General features: G+C 40.7%; 2 protein-coding genes across 3 annotated transcripts in view; one reads left to right on the forward strand and one right to left on the reverse strand.

Moving 5' to 3' along the window:
- Positions 1 to 969: 969 nt before the first annotated feature.
- Positions 970 to 5245, reverse strand: LOC142896169 (sterile alpha motif domain-containing protein 12-like). The gene is made up of 4 exons (XM_076037691.1): positions 4981 to 5245; positions 2577 to 2723; positions 1982 to 2122; positions 970 to 1749 (listed from the first exon to the last, which is right to left on the reverse strand). The coding sequence occupies exons 2-4, from the start codon at positions 2695 to 2697 to the stop codon at positions 1736 to 1738; spliced, it is 276 nt and encodes a 91-aa protein (XP_075893806.1). The 5' UTR covers positions 2698 to 2723; positions 4981 to 5245; the 3' UTR covers positions 970 to 1735.
- A 212-nt stretch (positions 5246 to 5457) lies between these two features.
- The window catches only part of scara5 (scavenger receptor class A, member 5 (putative)), a 46687-nt gene continuing 38596 nt past the window's right edge, over positions 5458 to 13548 (forward strand). The window contains exons 1-3 of one of the 2 annotated variants that reach the window (XM_076037686.1): positions 5458 to 5931; positions 6037 to 6120; positions 10183 to 10304. In XM_076037686.1, coding sequence (XP_075893801.1) covers positions 10193 to 10304 — 112 coding nt within the window. In that variant the 5' untranslated portion in view covers positions 5458 to 5931; positions 6037 to 6120; positions 10183 to 10192. The remainder of the gene's footprint in view (positions 5932 to 6036; positions 6121 to 10182; positions 10305 to 13548) is intronic. The other variant, XM_076037685.1, reaches the window with a different exon arrangement.

A 13548-nucleotide genomic window follows, 5' to 3' on the forward strand; every position in this document is an offset into this window, starting at 1 on the left:
CAATCTAAAATGTAACCACTTGATGTCACTGTTTCTTCTCAAAATCTTCTACTATTAAACACTAAATTAATTAAATATTGCACCTTGAAATATAAGTGGAGAAGGAAATACTTTAAAGCACAGTACAAAACCACAAGAGGTCTGCACCAGAGCTCAAGACCTGAGTACTGAAATTCATTCAGTCATTCAGTCATACAGTTCGGATCCAGACCAGACATTGGCCCAGTTTGACATTTTAGCTGTTGTGATGAAAAGACCTATAGAGCAGAGGAGCATGTCCTCGCTATATCGCTCTCTTTCTCACCTCATTGCTTCCAATAGAGGGAAGATAAATCAAGTGCTACAGGTCGATTGATGTGAGGGGGGAAATGGATGGGCCATTTGTTGACAAACTACCCTTTTTCTCTCTCTTCCAGGTAAAAAAAAAAAAAAAAAAGAAAGAAAGAAAGTACAGCGTGCCGCCACTGTTGTTTCCTTTCTCTTTTAAATCGCTTCCTGGCTGGAGCCAGAGGTTTGCCACCCTATCCACTTTCCCTCCGGTGCCACTCGTTTGTCTTGACAAACGCCTGGTGCCCGGGCACCAGACGGCAGTGATTGGACTCAGGTAGACACACAAACATCCCAGGCATACACACTTGTACTCTGTCGCGTCTGCGAAGGGCGCCAGCTCCGTTCTACGGACAAGATCGACTTTTGTTAGAAACTTGCAGTGGCTCAAAGTAAGGAGGTCCTCCTTTGCGTTGTAAAACTCCACACGGAACTGTACTGCCAGTTCCATCAAACCATGTCAGGCACCTTAGCTCAGCTTGCTCCAAATGGTGGGGACATGCTCAGATTGAGCCAATGGCTCAAAAATCCATACAGAATCACACTTACACGTTATCATCACCTTCATGTAGGTGACAACATTTTGTTTCCGAGGCATTTAAAAGCACAATTAAGAGTAGGAAATTAAGGCCACTGATACTGTCAAAACTTACAAATAAAAGGCAAGTTTTAATAAGTCCACCAACATTTTAACAAAAATGAATTGAAATGATATGTGCCGTTCAATAACACTCGTAGTTCAGTACTTGGCCTGACCACTCAGTTTATTTTCCAAAATACCTTAATTGCTGTGTTGTGTTGTGTGAGCTAATTAATAGTAACACTGGCAATGTACAAGACGGTTAAGTGTGATCAAATCCAACTGCAAGTGTGTGGAAACATCAGACTGGATAGAAAAAAACTTTGTACTCTAGCACTCTAGACATAGAACATAGATGAATAGATGATGTCTCAAACATAGGGGTGTTAACTTTCGAGCAGTGAATCAGTCTGATTTGTGCTATCCGCCTCTTGGAATATTTTAGTTTTGACCGAAATGTGTTTGAGCAGCAGAAACATCCACCGCCCAAAGCTGCACAGACACTAACGGACCCAATAAACAGTGATAGAAGACAAACCTGTAACAGTAGGGGGGGGGAAGGCCGAGACTAACATTGTTGGTAACAGAGGAAGACAGAATGTAAAAAAAAAGAAAGAAAGAAAGAAAGAAAATAAATGTCATCCACTGGTGCAGGTCAGGTTTCATGTAGGAAATGGGTTTCTTTCTATCTCCGTCCTTCATTGATTCCTCCAACTCTTTCTACTCTGCTGTGATTTACACTCCTCCCTCCCTCCCTCCATCCCCTCTTCCAATGGATGCATGGACGACTTGAAAATGATACAGGCTCCTTCGCTCTGACAGTGTCCGTTACTGGAAACAGTCTAGGAGCAAAAACAGGGACAAAAGAACACATTTCAGATACAGATATGAAGTTGTTGGGTTTTTTTTTCTTAGTTAACATAAAGAGAAAATCATCCTCTGAGTTTTATCATTCCTTAAGAGAAATTGAAGCGCTGAGGAATTCACACACAAAAGGGATAAAACGGACCAGTGTGCAACTGTTTCAGGGATTGCCAGAGAAGTAAACGCAAAAAAAAACAAAAAACGAATCACCTGAGCAGATGTCGTTGAGTTCGCTGATCTCCTCTTGAACTCTGAGGAGCAAGAGATCCTGCAGTATCTCTTGCTGCTGCTCCTCACGCTCCACCCCAAGAAGTTCCAGGTGGTGGTCCTTTAATCTCAGCAGTGCACGGCCTTGAGATGCACACGTTTGTTTGTTTATTCACTCATCCACAAGTTATATCCACAATATACATATATATATGTATGTATATATATATATAAATATATATATATAAATATATATATATGTACATATATATATATATATATATATGTATATATATATATATATATATATATATACATATATATATATATATATATATATGTATATATACATATATATGTATATATATATATATGTATATATATATATATATATAAATATATATACATACATATATATACACATATATGTGTGTGTGTGTAAATACATATATATATACATATATATACATATATATATATACATATATATGTATATAACACACTTTTTTTTATTATTTATCACATTATTCACACAATTTTCAAAAATATAAATTAATTCATGCAAAACAGGCAAAAAGGACAAATGCACGATTCCTACCTGCAATATCATGTTTAATGATGGCTTTCTGCAGTGTGCCCATGTAAGCTGGGCACTGGCACTGCAACCAGTCCAACACCTCCGCCACCGACCACTGTGACACTCGCTTGGGCAGGTCCATCGCCCTCCAAGCACATCAGAAACACTCTGCAAAGGAAACGGCAGGCAAAAGCATCAAGTTACATTGCAATATTGTTGCGTTGCATCGTGTTGTGTGGGTTTTAGATAAATAGCAACTCTTGCAAGGTGGAAGATGGAAGAACGAGTTCTCCGTGTGTTTAGTTTATTCAAGTGACCGACCGACCAACTGACTTCAGTCTTGTCTCTTTCTGTCTGTCGGGCAAAATCATACAGTTAAATTCCAACAGCGTTGGTGAGTAATCTATTACTTAGTAATCCACTACTGTAACTAAACTCCTTTTTTTAGTAACAGAATAATGTAGATTACTCTGGAAAAACTGGTAATTATACCATCATTTCTTTATCAAGTAACGATTCCATTACTTACGTTATGTGCAAAAGAAAAAGACGTTCTCAACTGTTAATCCTCTTTTTTTAAACTAAAGTAATTCGTAATTGATCACTTATGAAACAAAAGTAGTTAAAGAAATAATCTGATTGCTTTTTAAGGAGTAATCAGTAATCAGTAGTTGGATTACTTTCATGGAGTAATCCCAACAACCGTGTATTCCAATATGTTAGCGTGCCAGATTTTTGATTCTGATAAGCTCGAAGACAGACTTCATTAGGCTAAAACAACAAACAGAATCAAATATTCCCCTGTACAGCATGATAGCTCTTGATCAAACAAAAACCTTACTTTATGACTTGATTACTACAAAGTATTTCTACATGAACCTGTGCAGACATGCTGTGTTCCATGTTATTGATCGAGAGTCCTGTTGTTTTGCTTCTATGTGCCTAAACGGTTGGTTTTGGTGCTAAAGAGTTGACTGTCCTCTAAAAGAGGCTTACGCACTGTCTTGTCATTTGCATGACTTAGGCCAGCCGATCCTGAAAGTCACGGGTAAGCGTACTGACGATGCTCTAATTACTACTAATTTATTGGCCACAGCACATGCCTCCTGACACTGCTGCTGCCTACATGGACGTGGTAGACCCGAAAATGAGGAAATAACACTTTCTTTTGATATTTGAAGCCTTGGCTTAACTCCCCCTCCCAGGCCGTGTCACCTTCCTGCTAAGTATAAGCCTATGTTCCAGTTGTTAGTTTGGCGACATTTCGAACGCGATGGGCAAATAAGTGGGCGCGGTCAAAGAAGTGGATTTGGCCTTGCGCCGCAATAATGTCCTCTAGGGCGGCGCCTCTATGGAGCAAAAACCTGTTGTGACATTTACACGAGGCCATATGAGAATATATGCAGAACTGTACTGATTAACCGGAGTAACACTGACCCACGGAAATTACATATTTCCAAGTTCTACCTACTGATTGTAGTTGTGTTTCCACACTTTATCTTCAATTGTAACCTAAAGTTAACCTAAAGGAAGAACTAAACGAGTCACTAGCTGCTTCCATTTACGACTGCAAACCAATACAACGACTCTTTCTGACGTCTTTTGACCGTGACATTAAGCTTCCCAGTGTTAGATCTTTTTATTTCTCTAAAAAAAAAAAAAAAAAATAGTGTCCAGAAAACTACATATCAAGCCAATCTGAAGCTAATATGCTAAAAGCATATAATACACTTATGAAGCTAATGTCCGAGTAAAACCCATGGTTTTGTGCACCTTCCATATTTTTGGAAGGGGACACAAAAGGTAAACATGTGGACTGTCTTGACTGGGAGTGTTTTCAAGGAAACGGTTATCATTGGCCTTTGTGAAAGGAATTTCTAAAAAGTAAACAAATAAAAGGCTGACATGCAGACAGGATGAGACACACGTTTTTGTTCGAAAACTCCGACATCAATCTTGCCTAATAACGGGACCTTCAATTAAAAACAAAAAAAACAAAAACGTTTTTTTTTTTTGTTTGTTTTTTTTGTTTGTTTTTTTAAAGTCAGCAACGTCCAAGTGTCGAATCTCAAGGCGTACTGCTGCCATCTTGTGGCTTTTTTTGGCCAAATGTAGTAAAACCACAACACCAAACAACAAAACAAGGCTTTCTTCTGGTGTCCTTGGTAAGATGATGTAACGTCCTTGATCACAGTGCAGACGGTGTGTACATTATTCATTAAGATATCAGCTGTGGCGTTCCTAGCGAGGCAGACACCTTCACCTGTTTACATTGACAACATTCTGCATCACAGGCATTTTTCAGAGGAAGATATAATTGAAACTAACTCATTCTGATTCGATAGCATGGAGACTACCCTGTTGGACTGCTCAGGTAAGTAATTTCTCGCTTTGTTTTCTTTTGTTTTTGCGGATTTGCATTTACCTGTAAAACTGCACCCGTCGCGTTCAGAGTCCAGAGCAAAGTCTAGAGCAAACTTTACACGAGTCTTGGGAATGTAACAGTGGGTTGTGTTCACCTCCGTCCGACTAGTTCTAAAGGGCGTCCCCTTTCTTTTCTTTTTCTTTATTTGTATACCTGCACACTTGAGGAAAAACTGACTACCTTCTCTCCCACCTTTCTGACTCAACAGGGCGTGGCGAAGCTGCTCTTGTGCAACCTTCAGGTGCAGTCGGAAGTAAGAGCATCCGTAGTCACTATGTAGTTCGCTCTTTCCTGGGTTAAAACAAACCCAGGTTAACTCAACTCACATTTCAGGGTTTGTTTTAAACAAGCCCTGAAAGGTGAGTTGAGTTACCTTCCTGTGTAGTGTTCCGCTGTGTTTGCAGTTTTCAAAATAAAGGTAGGTCAAAACCCAAACCAAGAAACAAAACAAAACAAAAAAAAAAACAACAACATCAAAATAAGAGTAATTTTCAATCAACACTGATCCCACGGAAAATAAAGGAAATAAAATACATTCGACGTAACAATTAGAAATTTGAAAGGTAAAACAGTCAACACAAGAAAATCACAGTTATTTTTTCGTTTTTAAATGCAACACTGGTCCAAGTTGAAATCCACGGTATTTTTTTTTTAAGAGATTCAGCCACTAGGGGGAGATACTATACAGCAGCTGGAGCCAGCAGTCGATTCTTCACGGGAAAGTTTGACATTCACGTGACGTTGTTGTGGCTATAACAGTGGAAGCGTGAGCTTGTTCTCCACACAGACACACACACACAAGAGCCGCAGTGGTGACCGCCGCTCTCATCTCATGCGGTCCCGGATGACAACCGACGCCGTGGACGAGCCTCGCTGTCAAGACGCATCTCTCTGAGGGGGATTATGCCAAACGCGGAGCTGTGATTGTTTTCTCCAGCAGCAGCGGCCCAGGTGGGACAGAAGAAGTTTTTTTTTTTTTTTTTTTTTTTTTTTTTTTGTTTGTCAAAATTGGATATCATTTGCGATGCTTTTATTTTTATTTTTTTATTTTTTCAGGAAGTCTTCTTAAAGATGTTCAGTGGTTTCACCTGTTGAGACCAACGCTTTTTCAAAACGATTTCCAGAAGTTATTTGATATCAGTAAGTGTGTATATGCTTGATTGGAACGTGATGATTATGAGTCTTACATGGGCGTGGGCAAACTACGGCCCGGGGGCCATATGCGGCCGGTTAAGCTTTTTAATGCGGCCCATCGAACTTGAAGAAATTCTATAAATAGTCATGAAGTTATAAAATATACGTGTTTTATCCATTTCCCCCCCTGTGTTTTAAGAGTCATTTCATTAAAGGGCTAAACACTGGGGGCTTCAAAGACACACCTTGTTGGAGTTTTTGTTCATTTTCAATTGACATTAACGCACATGTTTTCAACATATCCCATGATATGTTTTTTCCTCCTATGAGGTGGGTCACCAAAACACTCCATCCACCTGCTCCTGGTCCTGCTCCAGCCCCCTCGGTCAAATTTTAGAACCCGCCGTGGCCCACCTGTCAAAAAAGTTTGCCCACCCCTGGTCTAAACCTGTAAGACAAACAATGACAAGTGGGTGAACTCTTGGTATGAACTTAGCGCGCAGGTCTGTCAGTGGATGACGACAGGCGGCTGGTCGGGCCGCGAGCGGAAACGCTGGTTGCACTCGAGTGCCCGGCAGGAAGTTGCCGCTTTGTGTTTCAGCGGTCATGGGTGAAGTATCTCTGCCTTTAATTAACCATGAAATGTGGGTTAATAGTGCGCTCGGCTGATTAAGCAGCAGGATGAGTGCCAAAGCGGTGGGACAGGGCGATACCCTCGACCATTAATTATAGCGGAGACATCGGAGCAGCAGTGACAAGCCTGATGTGAGCATGTTGAGGAGAGATACAGAGTGGCAGATGTTTCAAAAGACACATGGCAAGATTAAGCGCTTTATAAAATAAAAGTTGCTTTATTGATTGATTGATTGATTGATTGATTGATTGATTGATTGATTGACTGAATCGAATCTCCGTGATTTAAATGCTATATATCGTAACAAACCCCAAGAAAGCAGTTTGCTCCAATATTTTCTCAGCTTCTTCTTCTCTTTTTTTCTTTTTTTTTTTTTTAAATAATCTTATATTTACATAGCTGTTCCATTTTGTATTGAAACTCAGTTCTGGAATGCCTTCATAAAATACAGCCAGCCACCAAGTTGCAAACTCTGTCTTGTGATCTCCCCAAAGTTACTGATTCAGATGCCACTCTGGGTGGTCAGCATTTCCCCTTAGAGCCTCTCACGCATTTTCATGCAAACAAGTGTTAGGTTGTAGGGTAAAAAAAAAAAAAAAAAGGGAAGATCACTCAGTTGTTGTCGGGGAAAGAAGAGAGGGGAGCAAAACTAAGGCACAAGGTCAAGAATTTACACTTCCTTCTTTTTTTTTTTTTAAGTCATCCTCTTATCCCCCGGTGTCCTGATCCTGACGTGAATCCAAGTTCTGACCTTAGCTGTGCCCAAGTCATTCTCCTGTTGCTGCCAAAATGAATTAAAGCAAAACACGCAATTTGCCGTGGGTGTCTCTGGAAATGCAGAGATGCAGCGCCATCCGTTCATTTCCTACCCTGCACGTCTCAAGGACTGTGATTTTCTGGAACGTCTTGATGAAGGCAGGTTACACCCTGGAGAACTTGCCAGCTTATGGCAGAGCCACACGCTCTGCACTGTCATTTTCACTCACGCCTGACAGTCAACTGAGAGTCAGCCTAATATGCATGTTTTTTTTGGACAAAGAGGACGAACTGACCGCACGGAGCACTGGCAAAGGCCTGACAGTGGCCCCCCGTGATCAAACCATGACCCTATTAGTAAGACGGTCAAAACTCAAATACAGGCGTCAACTAAAGTTCCTTTTTCACTTTGTGTGGGAATTCAGCCTGTGCACAAATTGAAGACGCTCTAATTTAATTTTGGGGAACGGAGATTTATTTATTTTATTATATTACTGATTTATTTGACAACTTTTAAACAGGATATCACGAATTTGACACACCCTGTTGCCCTACACTGGACTGACAACTTGTTCCCACCTGGACAAACTGGACACGCACCAGTTCCACCACTAACCTGAGTGCCAGATCAGCAGTGATAGAAAATGAATGAATGAATGAATGAATGAATGAATGAATGAATGAAATCCTTTGTTCTGATCTAAACTGTGTCAGGGGAGGTTTATGGACAGTTTGTTGCTATTAGTTCAGGAAAAGCCAGTTCAAATGTACTACAAATTGTTCAAAGGAGTTAACGCTTGACTTTTAAATATAATCATTAAAATGCTTTTTGGTTTTTACAAACAGAAATGTGATCAGTGTGTGGTGTTAGGCAAGGACACAGTGTTTTTTCGCCCCTCTGGTGGTCCTACAATTATGCTAATGGATGCTAAGGTTTAAACTACTTCTTCCATAGCAGCAATTGTTGGAGTCAATTTCACAACACCCGGAAGCCCGTCTACTTCATTACCAATTAGAGAAGTTATTTTCTCTCTCTCTCTCCCTCTCTCTCTCTCTCTCTCTCTCTCACTCTCTCTCTCTCTCTCTCTTTCATTTTATCTTATAATCATTATTATTTTCCTTTTTCTATTTTTCATGTAATAAAATACCATTTTCAACTTGCTGTTAAGAAATGATAAATCATTTCAATAAAACAATGATAAATGATTAATTTTCAAAACACATACTGTGAATTAAATGGAGAAAAATAACTGAAATAAATGCAAGGTTTTCCAAATTGACATTTTTCGGAATTAATCTGCTGCTTCACACAGCTCAATGTTAAACGTTCTCACATCACAGCCAATACTGAAAAGACTTTCCTGCTGAAATCAGATGGCCCCATCAGCATTATTCACTGTTGCAGGGGTCAAGCATGAGTTTTTCCCACCACTGGCTGCAGCTGCTGACTGACGGATACCATCTCAGGCCTTAATTATCTGCTTATTCCAACAAACTCAAGTGTAATTACAACATAAATTGCCTCATGTTCTCACCCTTTAAACACACACACACACACACACATTCTCCAGGGACACTCTAACAACCGGGGGGAGTAAAGTAGAGTTTACTGGGATCTCCAAGGTGCCTGTAATGGATTCTGCCCTACCACTGGCCTAAATGTCAAACTGACCCAACCTGCCCCGCCAGTCCAGACTGAGCACTTTTTAATGACTTTGTCAAACAGTCAGATCTGCTCCCGGTCACTCGTGGGAGTTGAGCGCCGGCTCCCAGCTGCGGCCGATTTAATTTTGGGCCGCTGAGATATCTATGCCTGAAAAGTCTCCCCGTTACACCTCTTGTCCTTTTGTTCTTTTTCGTGTTCATCCCGATGCAGCGATATTACGTGACAGAGCAGCTTGGAGAACTCTTGCCTAACAAGGGAAGCTATCAGGCTTAGCTCAGGGTAGTTAAACTAGGCTTTGGCTGCAGGTTAGCTAGCTAATTTGACCAACTAAAATAAGCTGAAAGCTATTCAAAACTCAAGATCATTGTCAGTGTGCTGGATGTCCACTCCGCAATGACAGCGATACTGTGTTGACAAGGGATTTAGTACATGTGGTTTTTGACACACTTTTTTTTTTTCCCAAGCAGAAAATATTTATGTCAGATTTATGTAACTCTCTGGCTCCTGTTTTTAGCTGGAATACTAATCTAGCCACATCTGTCAAAGCGTTTTGCACTATTTATTACCTATTGCAGTCCATACGCTCTCAAATGCTTTCCAACATCACAGCTGCTAGAATAAATCCAACAACTGTGAATGCACTAATAATGAAATATAGATTTTTTTTTTTTCTTAGTCAAGTTTGCACAAAAAATACTTAATTTTTTCATTAAAAACATGTGGAAGGCTATCAGACTGCTCTTTCTGTTCTGTTCTAAAGTTTATTTTTAATATAAAGACAAGGTGGATCAGAGGTTGATCATCTGAGGACGCTTGAAGCATGTAGTTGATCATCATATCCACGATGTAGTTAATGACTTCCCTCACAAAAAAGATCTTAAATGCTTATTTCTGGACGCTAAGACCCATTATTTCCTTATCTTTGACTTATATCTACCAGGCAAATGTTTGTAGGCAAATGTATGACTACTTGATGATGCTTGATTGAGCATACATCTTTTCCCCTTCTCAGACAGGTCAAGATGGAGAACAAAGCCATGTATCTGAGCACATACGAGGAGAGGGAGAACGGCACCATGTATGAAGAGGCGTACGAGGGACGCAACTTGTCCAAACTTCACCTTTGTGATGAAGGTAAAGACACCTGGACAGTCACAAATAAACACAAAAACACATATGACACATACTTTTCTGTGGAAGATTGGTTGCAATTGGGATGTAACTGTCATTACATGAATTCCAAATGTGTTCCTGCTTAGTATGTGTCCAACATTTGTGCAAAAAGGTTTGTATTTGATAGATTCAGTGAGCTGCATCCGTGTCGAGATGAACGGCAAGGAAAAGTGGCCTAAATCCGACATATTCCTCCTATGTAACCCAGATCTGATTTAATTTGCTTTTTTGGTCACAGCTGGATCAAATCAGACCCGAGCCACTATCATTTATGGCCCTCAGATCACAAATCAGATTCATATCTGATGTTTACAATGCAACTTCTGTCTGAACGGCCAAGTTGCGTTTTTTTTTTTCCGACTTTCACGGCAATGAAATGCGACGGGCCTCAAAATTCTCCAGCGGAGCAGAAGTTACTAGGCAATATCACACGCTGCTATGAGAGAAACCATTGATTGTACACAAGCATGGACGGAGCTTCGTGTCTAAAGTCTGCACTCTGTCCTTTGACCAGCGGGGGCCGCCAAAAATGGTTGCAAAGATACTAAACGTGACTGGCTGGCAATATGGAGAGTGGCACTAAATGTATACCTTCACAGACTGGTTAAAATGTTTTGGTCAGTCCAACTCGCTAACAGAACCTAATGCTCACTTTGGTCTACTTTTAAGCAGAAATGGCCATAAAGTTGTAGACGTGGCTTAAGTTTAGTAGCTAAGTGTCCGCCTGCCAGCAGGTGGGTGAGCATTGGGCGGTCCAATCACTGCCCTCCATAATTGTAGCACCTACACATCCAAATATGTCATCTTCCACTTCCACAACAAGCTCAAATGAAACAGAAACGCATGATGCAGATCAGTTGTGTCCATTGTGTCTTCAATTTTGAATGGATTTATATCTTCCTTCTAAACAGACATGGGTTTATCCTGCCTTTTGACACATTTCGGCGAAACTTTCCGAGGAAGGCGGAAGTTCCACCAAAAACGTGTCAAAGGTAGAAAAACCTGGTAGAAAAATGTCTGTTTAAAATAAATATTTCTGTCCATTCAGAAACTCAAGATGGCGCTGATCACAAAACTAGCGCCTTGACAAATACCAAATGCTGTGGCGTCGGAATGGCTCTGACCATCTTTATATGCAAGTCAGTGAGTGACAGCGGTCAAATTTCAAGAATACAACCATAACACCAAAACAACAGCCTTGCAAAAAAACAAAGCAACATATGTATTTCTGCAAAAACAAAAAAATCAGAATTAAGGATTACAGACTAGCGACCTCACACTTGCAAACCTTCAAGGCGATGCAGCCTGTTCACCAATATCCACTACGTGCAGAACTTGTTGCGACATCTACAAAGGTTGTCGTGAGGTCACAGAACGCTGAGTGTGGTTGTTCTCCTGCTCAGGTTCGCTGCACAAGAGGTTGTTGCTGCTCTGTTGCGGTGTTGCAAAACTGAAACGTTTAGTGTGGAAATAACACCGCATTTTCTCTTAATGCTAGCACTAGTACACACAATAACAAACATTTTAGGCAAGATTTTTAATTTTCGCTGAAACTCAGTGTTTCACATTGCGGTAATGCTACTCTGGTTGCACTGAAGTATGGGATTCCGAGACTGACTCCCACGCTGCATTTGATGATCGATTTCTAAAAAGGGACTTTCTGCAGATGATTAGGGACTTTTCCGCAAGCATTCACACACACACACACACACACACACTGATAACTATGACTGACACAAACTGAAGAAACAACAATGCTGTCATGACTTGGCAGCACCTCTACTTCCAGCTATGGCCATCAGGGAAAACTATGTCTACTCGCAACATCTGCGGGTGTGTGCTTTTGTGCCTGCGCAGGCACACGTGTGCGTCCAGGTAACAGCTGCTGCAACAAATCCGTCGCTGCACCCAGCGCCACTCTTGGGTTTCAGCTCGTCGAGCTAACTTTTGGTGGGAAAGTCCTAACTTGAGAATTTGTTGACATTTGAATTGGGGGAGAAGATTCGGGCGGTGGCCTTCACTCGAATCTGCTCATCATCCTGACACATTGACTTTGCATCCTGTTGTATGCCGTTGGTTATCTCACTGATATGTGGGTTTAAAAAAAAAATTTTAAAAAGCAAGAGAAACAGGACAAACCTTCACCTTCATATCTTCACATCCAAACCTTTGCTTTCCAAGAAATTGCAAAACTCTCGGTCTCGTGAGGAATCCGCGGCAACATGTGTTCTTCATCTCAGAGCTCAAGCCCTTGTAAAGTCACTCCAGGATAGGGCCACGAGCAGGCTCCCACTTGAGTCGAGCGCCAGTCTGAAGCAAACCGTCTCGGAGAGTCAAGTTGGGTCAACGGTAATTGATTCTCGTCCCGGTTCACTATAAAAATTAGTCTCCTGTGGTTGTTAATCACCCTCTAATGTTCCTATTAAATCCACCAAACCTCACAATATGTTGACGCTACCCGATGCAGACGCACGGTGTCAAGATAATGGTTTTGGATACTGAAGCAAAGATGTGTTGGTTTTATGTGGTCTGAAATTAGAAAAATATGGCAGCTTTGAGTGAACTAAAATTTTACTATAAATTTCCAGGAGACACAATGGTAATAGAAATCCAGCAGACCACCTTTTAGTCATTTTAAGTGTTGTCCTGTTCTTCTTCTTAATATCTGAGGCCAAAAATGTGTTCTTGGTGCTAGCTTATGACATCGTTTGAATCAACGAGGAAATAAAACTAAATGCTGATGATGCGTTCATAGTTTGCCATCATAGGCTGATCCTGCTTTTTGTGAGACGAATGTAATTAGTGGCGTCTTCCATTTGGAACACTTTAATGGAATACAGCCGTGGGGGGAAAAAAAAGTTTTTAGGCACCTCATGCAATTTGGATGGACTGTGTTGCGCGAAGAATCAGTCTTCAAGTGCAGTCACCAACATTCACCCACATGCTGCACGTGCATCCAGAATTGGATGTTTGAGCAAAATGACTTTGTCCCTTGCAGCACAATAATGAAGTTTTCTGATCATTAGTTAGTTGACTCAGGTTTGAGTGAACTAACTTTACACTACTGCAGCTGCTGGAAATGCAATCTAACTGTTTATTGAATTTGCTGCTGTGTTTTTAGTGAATGTGTTTTCCATAAATCGATTATGCTAGCTCATTTCTTACTCTTTGACAAGGTTGTACTTAAATTTCCCAGATTCTTGAG

The sequence above is a fragment of the Nelusetta ayraudi genome, unplaced genomic scaffold, assembly GCF_046127955.1.
Source record: "Nelusetta ayraudi isolate G7.1 ecotype Tasmania unplaced genomic scaffold, CSIRO-AGI_Nayr_v1 ptg000052l, whole genome shotgun sequence".
NCBI classification, from domain to species: Eukaryota; Metazoa; Chordata; class Actinopteri; order Tetraodontiformes; family Monacanthidae; genus Nelusetta; species Nelusetta ayraudi.

What these genes read in the sequence shown, in the direction of transcription:
- LOC142896169 (XM_076037691.1), bottom strand. Translation starts at nt 2,697, where the DNA reads ATGGACCTGCCCAAGCGAGTGTCACAGTGGTCGGTGGCGGAGGTGTTG. An exon ending in CATTAAACATGATATTGCAG is followed by an intron (nt 2,123 to 2,576) that starts GTAGGAATCGTG and finishes GTGCATCTCAAG; the next exon opens with GCCGTGCACTGCTGAGATTA.